The following is a 17,592-nucleotide window of genomic DNA, read 5'->3' as shown; positions in this document are numbered from 1 at the left end:
ACACATATATATATATATATTTGACAAAATGACCTTTCTTTCCAAAGTTATAGTTATAGAGAAGACTTAATTAGGTTGCTCCATTAGCCGTATCACCACGGAAACTTGCAATAATCAAGATGTCGTTAGGAGACCCCCAACTTAACATCACATGCAAATATTCCTTCCCACAAGCCCATCATCCAACTCTCCTCCTCTTTGATTTGCTCACTTGCAGTTATACATGCCATTGATTTTGTTTTACTGTATGTGTAGTTCAGCAACATAAGTGTTAACTAAGTTTTTTTTTATTTATCTGGGAGTAGGCTGTTAGTGAGGGAAGCTCACAGTTTGAAGCCACTGTGTTTCATTAATGTCTCTGTTGGCGTGCTGCACACCTCAGGCCCTCTCTAATCTCATCCCTGGGGAGGGGCAGCACTCCATCATGCTCTCAACAGAGAGACATATTGTAATGTGCCTATACATATTCTCTGGTGGCATATTTAGTACACCTAGCGGCGATTATGTGATGTACATTTAAATGATTTTATGACACTCTGCATGAAATGATGAACCAGCTATTTAAAGGTCTGTGAGCAGAGACTTAATGTATCAGCTCTTCCACTCGTTTGGAACTAAATCTCTCTGGGGTTGTTTTCTAACCTTTTCAAATATATTATTCATTGACAGTGTAGCAGGAGCGACCTCAGTGGCAATAAAACAGCACTTAAGGATTGTTTCTCAGTTGATCACTGTGAAGGAAGCACATTCCTTCACTCATTCACCTGCATGTTATTGGGCTTCTGCAGGAAATAGCCAGAGGAAACCCTCATAAGTGAGGGCCAATAGTCACAAGAAAGGCACAGATCCAGGAATGCTTGGCCTTCATGTCACATCGGCTATGTCTGAATTATTCACTAAAGTATTCACTAAATAAGGAATTCTATGTAGATGATCAAATTATTTATTGGATCCATTAGCTGCTGTATCACAAAAACCAAAAACTGTTCCTGTCATTTCACCAGTCAACAAAATTTTCCAGTCTGGTGGTACACATGGTAGTGTTTAGCTTTTTGAGTTACTGACTTGTTTTATTTTGAATTCTGGGATGATTTGAATCCACTTTAAATTTAAAGTTTGAAACATAACCATATAGACACTATATGAACATGTACTAGCTTACTGTACATCTCTAAAGGTGATGGAGCATTTTCTATTGCTGCAGACACTTTCCTCTTTAAGTTGCTTTAGGGATGTTTAAATCATGACTGTCTGACAGTATTTTGTATATACTGCCTATCATCTTGTTCCAGCTCTCCACTGATGCTATATGCTGTTTACACTGAGGAAAATATTCAATCCTAATACCCCATGTTTTAAATAGCTGCACCATGTCATCACATGGAAATATTTTCACCAAAATTCTGCCCGACATATATTTAGAAACTTTTGGATCTCTATTCTTTAAAAGAAAGTTGTGTGTCTTTGAACAATGATTCACTATCCATTGTGCAGTTTTGAATGACTCATTGACCCTTTGTTTTAGCTGCTGTTTAGTCTCATCTGTAATAAATATGGCTTCATCATAGCTTTTATTTTGTCTGTTACTCTTATTTATGTATTTAAAGGTCCAGTGTGTAGGATTTAGTGGCGACCTGCGGCGTCTGTAGAAGATTTAGGTGATTATACACTAATGAAAACATACCTATGCATATTATATTCCATTTCTACAATAGATTATTGTAAATGTTACACACTGGACTTTTAAATTGTTCCGTCTAAAGCACTTTCTTTAAAATATGTAGTTTTTTGTGCTCTATGTAAAATATTACTTTACTTGACTATGGTAATTGTCAGTTGACACTTGGCTAACATTATTTAAAGGACAAACTCACTATACAGTGGATAATGTAGTCATTTAGAAGTTAACAGTAAATGATTTTGGACAGAGCCATTGTCTTTTTAACACTCCTCACCAACTCGTGGCTATATCACTACAGTAGTACAGATATTCTTGGTCCCTATCGTGATTTATAATGACCCCCCTGAATGTTTCGGCCCTCGCCTACCTCCAGGGCCTCACCGTTTAACAAAAGCTGTCTGTTTTCATCCCCCCCTTACAAGCTCGTGACATGCACTCATCTATCTCGGCTGTCTGATTAGCTCGGACCATTAGACTCTTCAAAACAAATGAGACACGCACATACATGTACACTGTGGAATACTCACAGTCCATAAGCGGGCTCTCTAAGCTTTTATTGCTCCAGTAGATGGACTCATGATAGTCAGTGATTAAACAGCTAAAGCATGGTGGAGGAAGAGAAAGAGAAAATGACATAAATCCTTGCAAAGTCAAAATCATTACTCCTCTCAAATTAAATTAACTCTCTGTCTTTGATAATACATTGTGATTTGATTCCGACAAGTTAAGCTTCTTTTATCTCTCTGGGTCTGAGAAGTGTCCCACTGGCTGTTTTCCTATTAGGACGGGTGATAAAAGAACATGGCCCTGAAGGAAAGTAACAGCAATAATCAAATGGCTTGTTTATCCCAGTTCCAGTGGGTGACATTTGCTTTGCCCCAGCAGCAGGACATCTAACTAACAGTAATGCAATTTCCTCAGAGGAGATTGGATTAAAATGTTCCAACCTGATGAGGCTGTGGCTTCACAGGTCTGCATCAGATTCTGCTTTTACATTTGGGTCTCCATGTTTTCCATACAGGACAGCTGTGCACTTCTGGCATTTCCTGTCCAAAATATATTGATCATAGAGCACAAGCTAATATGCATGCATTGTTTCTCAAGTGTCTTCTTTGCAACAGGCTAATTTCTTGCAAATAAGATCCTAGGGCAACATTTAGTCCGCTTTCATTTGTGCCTAGTCTCAGACGAAATGTCCGAATGTGTCAATCTAACTGCCTTTCTCTGTGACCAAACTTAAAGAATGAATTAAGTGTTTGTGAACAAATGAATGTGAACAGCTCAGGGCAGACTATCAGTTCACCATAACCATGTTAGGTCCTAGAAGGGGCAGTATAAATAGGGCATTAGAAGTCACAAGAAAAAGTCTTGGCTTACAGGGTTTTGGAATGGGACTGCCATGGACTCCCATACATTCACATGCAGGAGGAAAAAAAATGTAGGTATGTGCGCCCCTGTTTGGCTTCCATGACTGAATATTCCACAGGGTTTTCATGTGCTTTTTGACATCCTGCATTATATATTCTGTTTGATATGAAAGCATTCACGTGGTTTAGACTCGTGGATTGTTTTTGCTTCTCCAGTGTGTACTGTAAGGCTTTTGCATGCATGTCTTTAAAAAGCTTGTCTGCCTGTCCAAGCATTCAGCCTCATGCTGTGTGACTGAAAAGGTAAAAGCCACAGTGCAAGACTCTCCTCTTCTCTCCTCTCTAAGAGTTGTTTTATTTATTTGCTAGGGAGTGCCACATTTGTAGAATATATGGTATCACTGAAGCCCACCAATGCTAATTTGCACACACTTTCATATTGGGCCTCTTTTGCCATTTGCCTTATATTTTCGAAGCTCATTATTTACCAAATTCTTATTCCAAATGGTATTTTTTTTGTTTTGTTAAATGACTTATAGTTTGTGCAGTTGTGTTGGAAAAGCTCTAATAATGTAGTCTTTTTCCAATACATACAATTTGTAAAAAGCAATGTTGCCAACAAACATAGTCTAATATTATCTTGCTGCTTTAGATGAGCTAAACCTGCAGAATAATCCCTTATTTTTCCTGTTGAGATTTTACATTAAACTATGCCAGCCCTCTATGATTAGAATTAGGTGAGCAAAATAGACACCCCCTCCTATTCAGAAGCGGTGCTGTGACAGTGCTGTTCTGTAAGTTGCTGTGGGGAAGGGAACCATTGTTGAGCTGACAGTGTCCGCTGCTGGTTGGAGCGTTAACTGCAGTGCCTCCTGCAGCACCGCCGAGCAGGAGGCTTCTCTACAGCCACGGGACATAAACCGTGTGTGCATCCATAGCTGGAGTAAGTGGAGTTAGATGAGGGGGTGGAGGGGGAAAGGCATATTAACGACCGGTGCACATACCTAAGCATGACTTTAAATAACCAGAGCCATAAACGCCCCTTAATGTGCATCTGTAAGATAGTCTGTATGTAATTCAGTGGGCATATTATCAGTGGCCACCCGTGCATTCCAACGTTATCATTTCACCGTTTTTCTCTTTTAAAATTGACTATATTCTCTGAAACGTTTTGCTGTAATGGAAATGAAAGGGCACTGATGTTCCCTCTACAGCTGTGTATCTGCCAGCCCAACCCATAATATTTTTTTACACCGTTGCAGCTGGATATCAACAGGTGCGTCTGACATGCGGAGAGAGAACGCACACCAGAGCAATGCAATGACAACGCTCCAGTCCCCCGTGAGCCCAAATGTTTAATTACAGCCACAAACAGCAGATGGCTCTCTTGAGTTTTAATTTCTGTGCCTGTGATTGAGAATGAGATGATATTCCCCCCAAAACAAAAATTAAATAGGATCAAATATTTTGTCTCGCACTGGCTTTTATTGTGTGGAACGGACATTTCCACTGGAATCCATCATCTAAATGGAGGGATAAGATTGGTGTGGATCTCCAGGTGCTTGTGGTTCACATGAGATAACCCTGCAGTCTCTGGTGGACGTTCAGGTATAGGTTATGGTGAACGTTTCCCTCTGTCATTGTGTGGCGCTGTCCGAGGTGCTGAAACCACACAGAGCAAAGGGAGCGCGCAGCCTGAAGGGCAATTTTAAACAATATCAATGCGCCTCTTTACCACATGTGCAGCAACTAGTATGTCCCCGTATGAGCCAGAATATAGAGTTACTGTAATATACTTTGATTTTTTTTATTTATTTAAACCATGCACATTTGTTATCGCTACTAGTTATCATGTCTGTTATTTAGGTAAAAAACGAAGTGTTTCTTAGCAGCTGTCTAATTTGTAGGTAAATGTACTATAAAGCCTGAACTGAAGCGTGCAAGAATAAAATCTTCCCATCTAACGACCGCATCAAGACCCGGCTGCTCATTCTCCCTTCAAGCAGGGGCTTGGTGGTCGAGAGGGAGGGAGTGGGGGGAGGGCATCCTCTCCACTCAGGCGTGTACTAACGAGTGGTTAGGACTTGTTGATGGGAAGGATTTGTTGATCTGGGGGTATATAGACCACCGCTTCATTTCTTTTCTTTTAGCGTGGGAAAATGCATTGTGCTGTGTATCAGTGGCGTTATGCTCTCCTTATTCCCTTTACGCACTGATCGCCATACAAGCATCTCTCTCGCTGTGGGCTCAATGGGGAAAATCCACTGGGTGGAACCGTCTGCCGATTGCCGGCGGTTTTTAAGTTTATATATTTGTATGCAGCTTGTCTCACAATGCAGACGTCATCTCCACTGGATTTAGATCAGCTTTGGTTGTGTTTTTTCCATCACGCCCAGCCGCCTGCGTTGTGATTGTGGAATACAGTGAAGAAAATCCGTTTTTGAGAACGTTATCCCGGCAGATCGGCAGATAGTTGGAATACAACTTTCAATTTAGCCCGCTGCATCAATTCATAACTCTGCTACGGTTGCGTCTTTTCTTTCCGTCTCCAAAATGTGCGACTGTTGATCGGTCATCGCAGGGTTGCTGTCGCCGATTGCTTCCTGCAAACTTGGGAGTTCGTTTCGCCCGGGCTGCTGCGCCTTCACTCGAGCTGTGATCTCCGTAGGTGGCGCCTGCATTTCCTTGATTGCTGGCGGCGCACATGCACAGACGTCCCCACCGCTATACCCAAACAGCGACTTCTGACAGTGCAACCGTCGTCTGGCAGAAGGAGGACAAAACGCAGGGCGAAAGGAGGAAAAGAGTAGCTGAATGTTTGCTGTGAGGACGCTGCAGCCGGTATTGGACATTTAAGGAGGCGATGCCACTGAACATGTCACAGACAGTGAACAAAAACATCACTGTGCAGGTATGAATAATCCTCTGAAATCTCGGTCCGCGTGAGTTTGGCATAGCTCTTCATCAAGACTATGGTTATTGATGCATGTATGGAATTACGCATGAACTGATCTCATTTTCCCATCATGTCCAAGAATTTTTTGAGTGATGGTTGACAGCTGTTTTAAAATCGCAATTATCATGTAGTATTTGGACAAAAAAGAAAACCAGCTCCTAAAAACATATATATATTTGACATTTGACATCACGGAACGGACCACTTAGCCGCCACCATGGGACTGTGACCCGGGCTGCGAGCTCTGAGAGGCGGCTGTTTGTGTAGTCTGTGCTCAGTGTGCAGACTGGACCTGAGCAGTTGTGACATTTTGAGCCATGGCTGCTGCTATCGCAAGTGGGCTGATCAGGCAGAAGAGACAGGCACGGGAGCAGCATTTAGACCGGCCCTCGACCAACCGACGGAGGAAGAGCCCCAACAAGAACAAGGGGCTCTGCAATGGGAACCTGGTCGACATCTTCTCTAAAGTGCGCATCTTCGGCCTCAGGAAGCGGAGACTACGGCGACAAGGTCTGGGAACTTTAGTGTGCAAGGTGCCTGCTTTGTTGGCGTAGAGCGTTGTGCATTCAGTGTGAACATGTGCATACATGCAACCACTGGTTGACGACTCTAATTAGGCCTTCAACAATCACAATTACATTGCCACCCATGTGGTGGAAGTACACAAGCTAATAATAAAATGAAAGATACTTGTTTATTACTGATTCCACAGACTTGCCAAATTGCACCTCATTGCGTAAAAAGTTCAGCTGAGGGGGGAGAAAGCATTATGTTTGGTACATCAGCCGGTTGGGTTGAAAATAACAAACCTGCCTCTGATTTACATGCAATCCCAGGTAGCTGACAGCCTCCTGACGAGTTGTACCAAATGGTTTCGACAGGTTTACCGAGCTGTCACCTGGCGGCTCTGAAAAGGGCCTGATCGTTATGAAGCACTCACACGATTGGCTGAACTGCTTAGTACATAGGCACATCACAAAAACCAAGAAATGAAACTCATTTATATGCAAGCAAAAAGGTCAATATCTCCCAGGGAATGGAGGTTACGCCTTTCAAACATAATCTTTTCTGCATAATTGAAGGAATTGGTGGGCCCACATGGCCTCTTGTTGCTCCAGCTGATATTCGCTCCACTTATGAAAATGTCATGAACATTTTTACTCTAATGTTGCAACCTGGGATTGTTAAAGAGCACTGTCAACAATTATTTCACTGCTGGAATCAGTGCCAACTGTGAGGATAATTTCTCTTACAAAAATGAATCAGGATAATTCATTTAGGAAAGAAATTACTCCCAATTATTTCCCCCTGTTAGTGGATGATGGGAAGCGGCTGTGTGTTCCTCTTGGAATCATCAGGTATCTAAACCTGTTGCATCAGACACACTGTAACTCCAATGATTAAACACCATTTTTGCATAATTTGAAGGCAAACTTGCATTACAAACAGCATTTGTTTTAACAAAGCCACATAGAAGTGTTTAGTCTTTCATCTTGTTCACAAAGAGAGCCATTTTGATAGCTGAGTCTCTCTCATTCCCTCACTGTGTTCATATTGGAATTGAACAATACTGTGAGTGAAAATGTCCCCCTTCACTATAGCTCTTGGTGATTACATGGATTAAAATTACTTTGATATAACAGGATCTATATAATAGCACATAGAGGCAACATCTGGACATGGGTCAGGTGGCATCAGAATGGCAAGTTATAATCGGCTATCCTCCAGGCTGCTGTTTCTGCTTCTGCCCACTGTGTGCATGTGTTAGGATCTGTGTGTGTGTGTGGCTTTCCCAGTGTTAATTGTCTGTCCTCCTCTGTCACCTCCAAATCGGCTCGTGGAGTATTTATCTTTTCATTTGAAAATCAGTAGTGCCCTGCAGCCCCCACAGCGGAGATGTAGACAGATGATGCTTTCATTTGGTCTGGGGAATTAACGTCTGGCCACGCTGATGAAACCTAAAAAAGCCTAGAAAGCTACGTAAACTGGCTATCTTTTTCTGGTGTGGTGTCTATTTTAACACGACATGAATGTAAACGATTGGGATTTTGCTCAGATAAATCTGTGTCAGACATGTGGATGCCAAGTCAACCTGCACTGGCCACCCCAGAATGACTTCACACCTGCAACAGCCATTTTATAGAGCAACTTAGAGCCTCCCAGAGCCTCAGAATAATGATGATAATCCACAATAACACTGCTAGCACAAGTGTCAGTGAAGCTTTATAAAAAATAAAAAAAAAACCTTGGCCCTGCTGGCTGGAAGATGAGAAACACTCCCACTAAAATGAAATTAAAATGAAGGGGGAAGCTGTTTTAAAATGGGTATTTTGTCCTCATTTTGCGGCTCTAATCAGAACAAAGGGCAAACACTCTGTTTTCTCTTGCGTTCATTTTGTGTTATTTGTGATTAGAGGCCTAATGGGAATATAAATCATTAATTTCACCCTCACATGAGAATTAGGAAAATCTTCACCAAGCGATATCAGGCTTTGCTGTCAGGGGACTGCTTTGAAAAATACCCCACATCCCACCGTTTCTCCCCACACCTCTCTTACACACTTTTCTTCTCTCCCTTCTTCTTTCTTATTCACTGTATTATCACAAGAGCGCACAGCTTAGGAAGACTAATGGCTTGTTTGGTGTGCTTAATTTAATATTGGTCCCCAGAAGGAGTTTTTTTTTTCATGTGAGTGAACAAAGTCGCCCGCACCACCGATCATATGTGTTGTGATAACACAGGCAGACACACACAGTCATCTTCGTTTCCCAGGTGAGAAAGACACTGGGCTTCCCTGTGACAGCTGAGCCTGCGGAGAACACAGCAGCTTTCTAACCATCCAGGCTATGATTATACATTGAAGTCAGATTCCCACTGAGATGTGCGAAGACGAGGGAGTGGAGGTGTTTGAAATATACTCTTATGCTAGTATTCCCTTTGGCTTTGAGTATTGATCTTCTGAGTGAGACACTAGATTAGCTATTCTTATGGGCTATATTGATTGACACTGACGTGAATGGTGCTTTTGAGCAACATCGTTTTGGTTGAATTCAAAGAAAATGAATCAAAACAATCAAAAATCAATAGTAATTACTCTTATGTTTAGTTTGACTCAATTTATTTTTCAGATGTCATTATCATGGCAGGACCCAGTACCCACAGACCTAGATAAACAACACAAAGTCTGAAAATTTTCTTTTCCGTCTTGTCTTCCGTGTTCATTAGAATGCACAGATGTGGTTTCCTGTCCTTGTCCAACACTTGAGGGAATACGCCGGGAACACTTTGTGTTTTCTCTGTCACATCAGCTTTAATTTTAAATCATCCATGCATTTTGATAGCAGATGCGAAGATCACACAGATTTTTTTAAGGGATTAGATGTGAGTTGTAAATCCTATTACACTCAAACCCAGTAACTGAGCTGCGGGCACAGCCAACTGGGGCTCGCCCATAATCTCACTTCTCTGGCTCTAATTATCCCACTAGATTATATCCATAGATCATTAGATCCTGTTACATAGATCAGACCATTAGATTAGCTTACATGATCTAGAAACCCATTTGAAATGAATGCTTTCCTGCACCACGGCTGTTTATTCAAGAGTATGTTGACAGGGCACAGCAGTGCGTCATCGGCCAGCTTCCAGAGCGGTCCGTATCAGATGAATTATTGTTGGGATGTCAGAGATGTTGTTGATGTAAGAGGAATTGGAAAAGGGTGGTGGTGCTGTAGCTTTCCTTTGCTTGATCTACTTTTACATGACAACAGAAGCGACATAGAGGGGTTTTTCCTCCACAGGCTGGAAAAGCCCTTCACCAATTCCAGAAACGTTCAAAGTGGGTCAGGCAGGGCAGGGCTGACAGCAGTCTGCAACTGCTGCTGCAGCTGTGCCTGTGTGTGGGTCCTTATATTCTGTTTTTGCACACACAGATAGAGGAATGACACAACAGAAAATAAGACAGGAAGAGAACGAGGGAGCTGTAGAGAGGCCACTTTAGAAAAGAAAGAAAAAATAAATAAATCACAACCTTTTTGTGACAGATCAATTTATATGCAGAGAGGACTTCTGCTGCAGAACAACACGATTTGAGATCTTACGGTTCTGATGCTTGTTGTTTTCCAAGGAAACCCCCTGCTGCTGCCAAACCAACACTCTGTTTCCCTAGAAACAAAAGAGGTGGCATGTTGAAACATGCAGTGCTTTTGTTGTAAAAACTAATACCAGTGCGACTGGGAAAGTCCAACTGCAGCATAGGTTGAATACTCCATAGGTGATAAACAGCACTGTTGTTTCATCATTTAGGTGTGTTATAGAGGGAGAACACTCAGAGATAGACGAGGAGAAAGAGACAAAAAGATGATGAGTAACAGAAGAAAGAAGGCAAATGAGTCAAGGACCGTCTTGACTTAGGGAATTCCACAGAGACATTTTCAAAGTAGTCCTGTGTTTTTAGGAGTGCACACATCACATCAGGCTTGTCTGACATAACTGAAAACGCTGTGTCATTCTAAAAACAATTTCCTTCACATTTTAGCATTCATTTCATACTCCCCCCATTGTCATATGCCCTTTGTCAGAGTTTCATAAGATCATCCCCTCTTTCTGATTTGATAAACTGCCTCACTTACTAAATATTTTATTATAGCAATGCTCAAAAAATAAAAGCGTGTCTCTGTGCTGTAAGTAATGATGAGGCATAGTTGACCTAAGATCCATTTGAAACATTTTATCTGTTGGCCGTGAGTAAGTTTGACCTTCAACGTGAGTTGTATCAATAGGTTGCAAGAATTAGAAAATCCATTATGTCACTCTAATGTATTCACTAGCATGCATGGATGTCTGATGTGAAACTGTCAGTCATTAATAATACATTTATTGCATGTTATTTGAGGACATGATGGAATTCGGGACACCTTCAATCAGACACCCCACAAAATAGGATTTTATGTCAACAATCATCTATTATTGAAACTTCCTTCACACATTTTTCCATTGCTTTATGACAATGCTTCGATCCAGTTTAATTCCCATTTGATAGAATTCAAGGCCTAAAAATGTTACAAGAATCCTTCGGCGTTTGCCTTGTTGCTGGGCAGCTCAGAAAAATTGGCTCGAAGCGTCGACAAGCTGGAGAGGGGAATGTTAGGTGTTTGTGTCTGTCCTGTGCTGTTCTTGTCTGTCTGTGTGTGTGTGTGTGTGTGTGTGGTGTGTGTGTGTGAGTAGAGTATGAGAGATTATCTGGCCTGGCTCGCCCAAGGTGAACACCGCCAAAAAACCATTACATGTATTTATATGCGATGTATGGAGGGAAGCCAACGTTTCGACGCCTACAACATCACGCTACTGCACACCCTACTACCACACAACTTCTTTATATCATCCATTTACACAAAGAAGGGTAGTATTTCAGCACAGTCCAGCAATCCAAGTTATTGCAGTTTTAATTATGTACAGATGTGTGCCTCCCCAAACTAGATCTTGCTCAGAAATCTATCTGCTCTCAACCCGCCTGCACAGTTGTTTATAATGTCTGCTGATCATAGTTCAAAATTAATCGATTCGCGAAGGGTTTAAGCCCCGAGTCTGTGTGGCAAGCACAAAAAAAAAGAGTATTTGCTCAAGGGAATTGTGCGTGCTCATTAAAAAGTGTTCATGGTGAAATTGTTGTGTGAGTACAGCTTGTGTTTTGTGGCAATGTGTGTGCTTTCTGGTCTCGTGCTCGGTCCTGCCTGGTAAATGCAAAGAACGTCGCCCAATGTCCCCCCCCAATCCACTAGTGTTCTTGGAGCTTATAACAGTAATTGGTATCGTCTGATTGCTGGGACGTACATGTTTGAAAGACAGTAATGGAATTCAAATAATTTATTATAAAAAATCCTACTGCATTTGGCAGTGGCTGGGAAACAACTAAGGCAAATTATATGAACAAGAAAGAAGTTAAAGAGTGATACAATAAAGGCAGTGGCAGGTTAGGAAATTTAGTTGTTTTTTTTCCGTCCTTTCCCCACCCTATATCTGATCATTCAGGTTGGCTTTGGAAAACCCTGTCCTCTTAGTCTTTAAGATTTAAGTGTGTCTTGTATTATGAATTGTAGCGAGAAAAGGTGCTGAAACATTTCCATGTTAAGTTGAGCTGGTTAAAGTTAGTGGTTTCCAAAAGGGGGTCTGCTAAAAAGGAGATTTCTACTTGAATTAGTTTTGAACTAAAACAAAGAATCAGGTTGGTGTTCATGACATTTTAGCCTCCCATTAAACTGGTGTGATTAAGCATTTGGTTTTGTACTAATGTGTTCTCAGAAAACAATTTTATAAAGAACTGAAACTTATGGAAAAAAGTCTGCTTTACTGCCATGATTGATATGAAAAAAAATAGATAACAAGTTATGTCAATGCAACAAAAAATAATATGCCTCCTGGGTAAGTGTAAAAATTCAAAAGAAATACTGTTGAACTGGCAGGATAAATTGCTTTATTCCAACACATTACACTTATCGGAATATATAATTAGATTACAATGCTTATTTGTAAAATGAAAATTTTAATGTTTAGTGCAGGCCTACATATAGGATTCTTAAGTCATGGTATATCTGTTTCACAATGAATAGTAAACCATACTGTGTGTTATACGTACTTTATGCAGAAGCAACGAGATGAATGTTTACATCAGAACGACCCATGTAGCTGGCACTATTAAGATAAGAGTAGATTAAGAGAGACTTTAGGGGTCTTGGTCAGTTTGTCATGCATGAGACAGAGAGTATGTCTTGCTTAGCCATCCTTTTTTTGTTCTCGGTGAGGCAACAAGCAGGCATTGTTGAATGATGGCGCGTTTACTCCGCCGTTGTAGCGTTATTGCTCCAGACACCAGCAATTAGAAGGCAATTTTTTCGTCTCTTTTTTCCCAAAAAGTGCAAGCAGTGAAAAGTCTCAAAGTGATGAAGCAAAAAACCCTAATATGCCATCAAACCTCCAACAAGAGCAATTTCTAGAAGAAAGACTGCTTGAGCTGTACACCTGACACGATAAAAAAAAAAGCCTCTCTCTGCCCCTCCAGCAAAAAAGACGCGTCTTGAAAAAAGTTTCTCCTCCCTGTGGCTGTGCTCTCCCTTCCTCTTTCTTCTCTTTTTCTCCCCTCTCCTTTCTCCTCGTCCTCCTTTCTTGTTTCAACAGCCACACCACCAACACCACACACAACACCAGCACACAGCGAGTTTCTTGGCCAGAAGGTAGCAATGGTTGTAGGCTGCAGGGTACACACACACACACACAGTTGCTTGCAAGGAGCATGGTTTAGGCTCAGGTGAAGTTGATTGTTCACCTCCCCGGGGCTTTCTTAGAATGAAATCTAGTGTGATGGCTGTCTCCACAATAAGACTAATGTTGATGGTATATGACCCCAGTGGTTGTCCATGTACACACCCAAACAAACGCACACACCCAAACATACACACACTTCTACACACACACAAACACGCAGATGAAGAAATATTGTCGCACAGCTTGAGCACAAACACTATTTTTCTAGAGATATCCCAATGTGCAGTAATGTGCAACTTCCCTTTAAATTTTCCATTCCTTTCCTTTTTACATTTTCTTTTTTCTGTGTTATTACAACCCCACAAAATGCCAACTAAATTGCAACATGACTTTTTGTCTGCTGCAGTGATGCTGGGCAATTTAACTGTAGCAATGATTTATTTACAGTAGATAGTGGCTAATTCCCCTGTTGGGCCAGCTGGAAGGGACCGAGCTCAGACGCTTTCACATCCTACACACACTATGGACCCAGAGAGGGTGCTGTTGGGTTCATTATTGGAGTCAGGCGACCACAGATTAATTCTGCTGCCTATAATTGGATGGCCTATCTCTGAGCAGGGCAGGGCTTATGTGCCCAGAAAGTTGGCTATGGGATTTGCCTGTGAACATACACAGGAGTTAGTACTGTAAAATAGTCTGGCACAGTGTGCAGTTAAAACCCTCAAAAAACAACAGACAAAAGTTAGAATATCTTTGCTATATTAAAGCAAACTGATTTGCAGTAGCAGTCCTTGTAACACATTTTCATTATTTGACTAATTGCTAATGTTTTTCACTGTTCTTTCTTCCTTTTTCTCTTCTACAGATCCCCAGCTCAAGGGTATAGTGACCAGGTTATATTGCAGGCAGGGTTACTACTTGCAAATGAACCCCGATGGCTCTCTTGATGGGACCAAGGATGACAGCAGTAATTCCTGTGAGTACCCTGACAGTGTCTTTTGGCCTTCTAGATCAAACATTTGATAGGTGTCTAGAAACATTTGATGAATTGCTAAAAGAGAACACTATGCAATATAAGTCAACTATTAGTATTGTTGAAAACTGCTGAGTTACTGTCTATACAGTCTCCACAAGCACAAATGTTGTTTTCCAAGAAGTGCCTTGCTCACTTCCTGGTCTAGATAGATCCCTGAGGTGCAGGAAATTAACCAGTGACCTTCCAGTTACGCTTCTCTAACCTTCAGGCCAATACTTTTCCTCATTTTTCAAGCTTTGGAGCAAAAATCTCTTCTCAAGTGGCAGCAGGTATAGGATCACACTGATTTATCCTCCTCTCTGAGGGGGAAAGTGGACCAGGAAACAGTAGGCTTAGCGGGCAGAAAGGGGTATTATTAGCTTGATCTGGCACTGCTCCTCTAGCGCTCCAGGCTAGGTGGTTAATTTGATTCCAGTCCTTGGTGTTAACTCCAGGCTGACACTCTGTATTGTGTCACTTACTTCTTTCAGCATGAGGAGATGTGGCACATGTCACATCTGAAAGGCTGCAAGGACCTATTGACCTAACAGTGGGCAGTGCATATTGTGTTCACCGAGGGATATATCATATCATTAAAACTCCTAAATAAAGTCAAGTTCTGGCCCTGACTGTTCCACATTAAAAGTAACATTTTTGAAATTGGCCAAAAGCCCCCAAAAAACAAGTGGCCACGCTGTATTCTCTCAGCCTTTCCCAGGCTCCAAACCTGCCAATACCAATTACTTATAGGGTCAATAGAGGTCATAAGGCGCCTTTAAGTCTCCCATATACACACACCTAATGTCACAGTCAGGCCAGTCCTGTTGTTCCTCACCAGTACAAACAACAGCCATTACCTACCAAGCCTAAGGAGTCTGCTACAACAACAAAAGGGCTATTAGATCTGCCACGCACCAGTGGTGGCCCCAATTACAGCCACTTCTCAGGTAGCTCTGGGTGGCAGCGGCTATGCTAGGTGATGCTGCAATTTATCTTCAGAGATTACCTAAATGCAACAACTAGCATTTGTATTATACATGCTTTGTGAAGCATTAATGATAGGCAGCTTGCATTTGGATCATGAATTACACTATGTTTTTTCTCACTGTATTTAATGTTCACTTAATGTTTAGGTCTGTCGATGGTAATGATGTTTGGTGATATTTTTATGTATGTGTGTATGCCTGTTCAAATGTGTTTCAGCTTTGTTCAACCTTATTCCTGTGGGCCTCAGAGTTGTTGCCATTCAGTCCGTGAAGACAGGGTTATACATCGCCATGAACGGGGAGGGCCATCTGTACACATCAGTAAGCAGACTATTCTGTTCTATTGCATGTCTTGAAGATGTACTTGATTATGTTTCAACATAAGTGCATACAAAAACCTCCATTACACTCAGCCACAATGCATTATGCTAAATATGCATTCTGATTTAAGGCATGTTTGTGTCTGTACTCTGTGTGTTTTACATATGAAAACTAGATATTCTCGTATAGATAGTAGATTGTAGATAAATTCATCAACTCTGACAGCATGCAAGACACTATTCCCAATAAGGGGCCCTAAACATGTCTCAGATATTTACCACATTTGCAACAGGATAATTGCATTTCTCTGAAGGTTAAGGATCCCATTAAGCAGAAATTCATGCATACATGTTTATATTAATCTGCTCAATGCTCCCCAGAGTTTTTATTCCATGTAGGAAAAAAAAACATTTATATCAGGTGACATATTTTGCTTTCATGCTCTTACACCGTATATCACACAGTGTCAATATTAAGGTCTATAAAAGTGAATTAGATGTATGCTGCTGGCAGAAGAATGCTGTGACACATTTGTTTAGCATAATGTAAACCATACTTTAAAGTAAATGAAATGCAGAGCTGTTTCTGACCAGAGTTAGGACATCTGAAGAGCAGCCAATCTTTTTCACTTCGTAGTCACCCACTGTTATTGACTACCTCTCTTAAAAATAAACTAGACTTCTTCTTTGGGCTAGACAGCCAAGAGGGTGATAAGACCTTGCCCAGCACAGATAGTGCTTCCAGTCTCACTCCCCTTACTCTGTCCTCTCCCAGTCATTCCAGTCAATCAGTTGGAAGAGCACTGGGAGTAGTGCTTCTCTCCCAGACAGCAGTATCCATCAGAATCACTGCCCCTTCTTCCATCTGCTGCCCTCTTGTTCCTAATCGTCAGAGCGCAGAGCAGGAATTGCCATCTTATTCTTCATTCATTACCTTGGAGGTTTAGAGGGGCTACTTCTCTTACTGTACAATGCGCCAGTATTCCAGTGGAATTCTATAATACTTAATCACTGCATGACTTAAGCCATCAAATGAAATTAATTTGAGGAGGATTGACCTAGAATACTATGGATTTTGTCAAGGAACTGTTTGGTGGGGATTATGAATTAATATATTCTATGGGTGCACTAAACTGCAGAACATACATTAAGGTATAATTTGTATGATTGCATGCAATCAGTTTCCCTGTTAGACACAAAATTGATCGTAGCACCATACCTTGAAATGTAGAGCTTTAAATGTTAGTTTCTTGTTATGTTGATTTTCATACCCAACTTTAAACTTTTATAAATGTATACACTTTAAGGAAGTTTGTTTTAATTCATTTATCTATTCAATTCAATTAATTCAACCTACTGTAAAAGACAATAAAGGCAAAAAGCCAACATTTGGACAAGCATTAAAACTTAATAAAAACATAAAAATAAAAAAAGGTTCAAATCAGCCTTAAGTCTTAACACAACAAAGAATGTGCGGAAAAAACATAATTTTATAAAATATTAATATATATATATATAATATAAAAGAATTATGTTTTATATATGATAATGTTAATATTTGCGTTAGAATATGTATAATTAATAATGCCCAGTATATATATGCATAAATAGTTAAAACTGTGTACATGCACAGTAAATCTCCAGGTACTGTATGTACATTACAAAAATAGTAGTGGGCATACAAAATCATGAAATGAATAAAGGACCTCGTCCACACAGATAATCTGTGTTTGACATATGTTTGTATGATTTTGCTACTCCACTTGTCACATTCAATAACTGTGAGTTGTTTTTGGCGCCTGGACGTTGATCTCCAATGGTTTGGCGTCTCTGTAGTAAGCTGACAATTATTGCTGTGAAAACTCACATCCATGTGTTGATAGCCAGATCTGTTTTTGAGCAGATAAATACTGCTATTTGGCATTCAAGTTAACCTACAGCTTGCAGGAGCATTTGTAACTGTGATATTACATTTGGAAACATTTTGTCATTAAGTGTTTTTGTTG

The 17,592-nt window shown here is 40.9% G+C and overlaps 1 protein-coding gene across 2 annotated transcripts in view; it reads left to right on the top strand.

The window, feature by feature from the left end:
- The window catches only part of fgf14 (fibroblast growth factor 14), a 102,341-nt gene that overhangs the window by 59,376 nt on the left and 25,373 nt on the right, over positions 1 to 17,592 (top strand). The window contains exons 1-3 of one of the 2 annotated variants that reach the window (XM_035677279.1): positions 5,901 to 6,514; positions 14,131 to 14,241; positions 15,484 to 15,587. In XM_035677279.1, the coding sequence (XP_035533172.1) occupies positions 6,322 to 6,514; positions 14,131 to 14,241; positions 15,484 to 15,587 (408 nt within the window). In that variant the 5' untranslated portion in view covers positions 5,901 to 6,321. Of the gene's footprint in view, positions 1 to 5,900; positions 6,515 to 14,130; positions 14,242 to 15,483; positions 15,588 to 17,592 lie in introns of those variants that run through there. The other variant, XM_035677278.1, reaches the window with a different exon arrangement.

Source organism: Morone saxatilis, unplaced genomic scaffold (assembly GCF_004916995.1).
Source record: "Morone saxatilis isolate NCDOM2014 unplaced genomic scaffold, NCSU_SB_2.0 Contig5, whole genome shotgun sequence".
In the NCBI taxonomy this organism is placed as follows: Eukaryota; Metazoa; Chordata; class Actinopteri; family Moronidae; genus Morone; species Morone saxatilis.
This window is presented reverse-complemented; position numbering and strand designations above follow the sequence as displayed.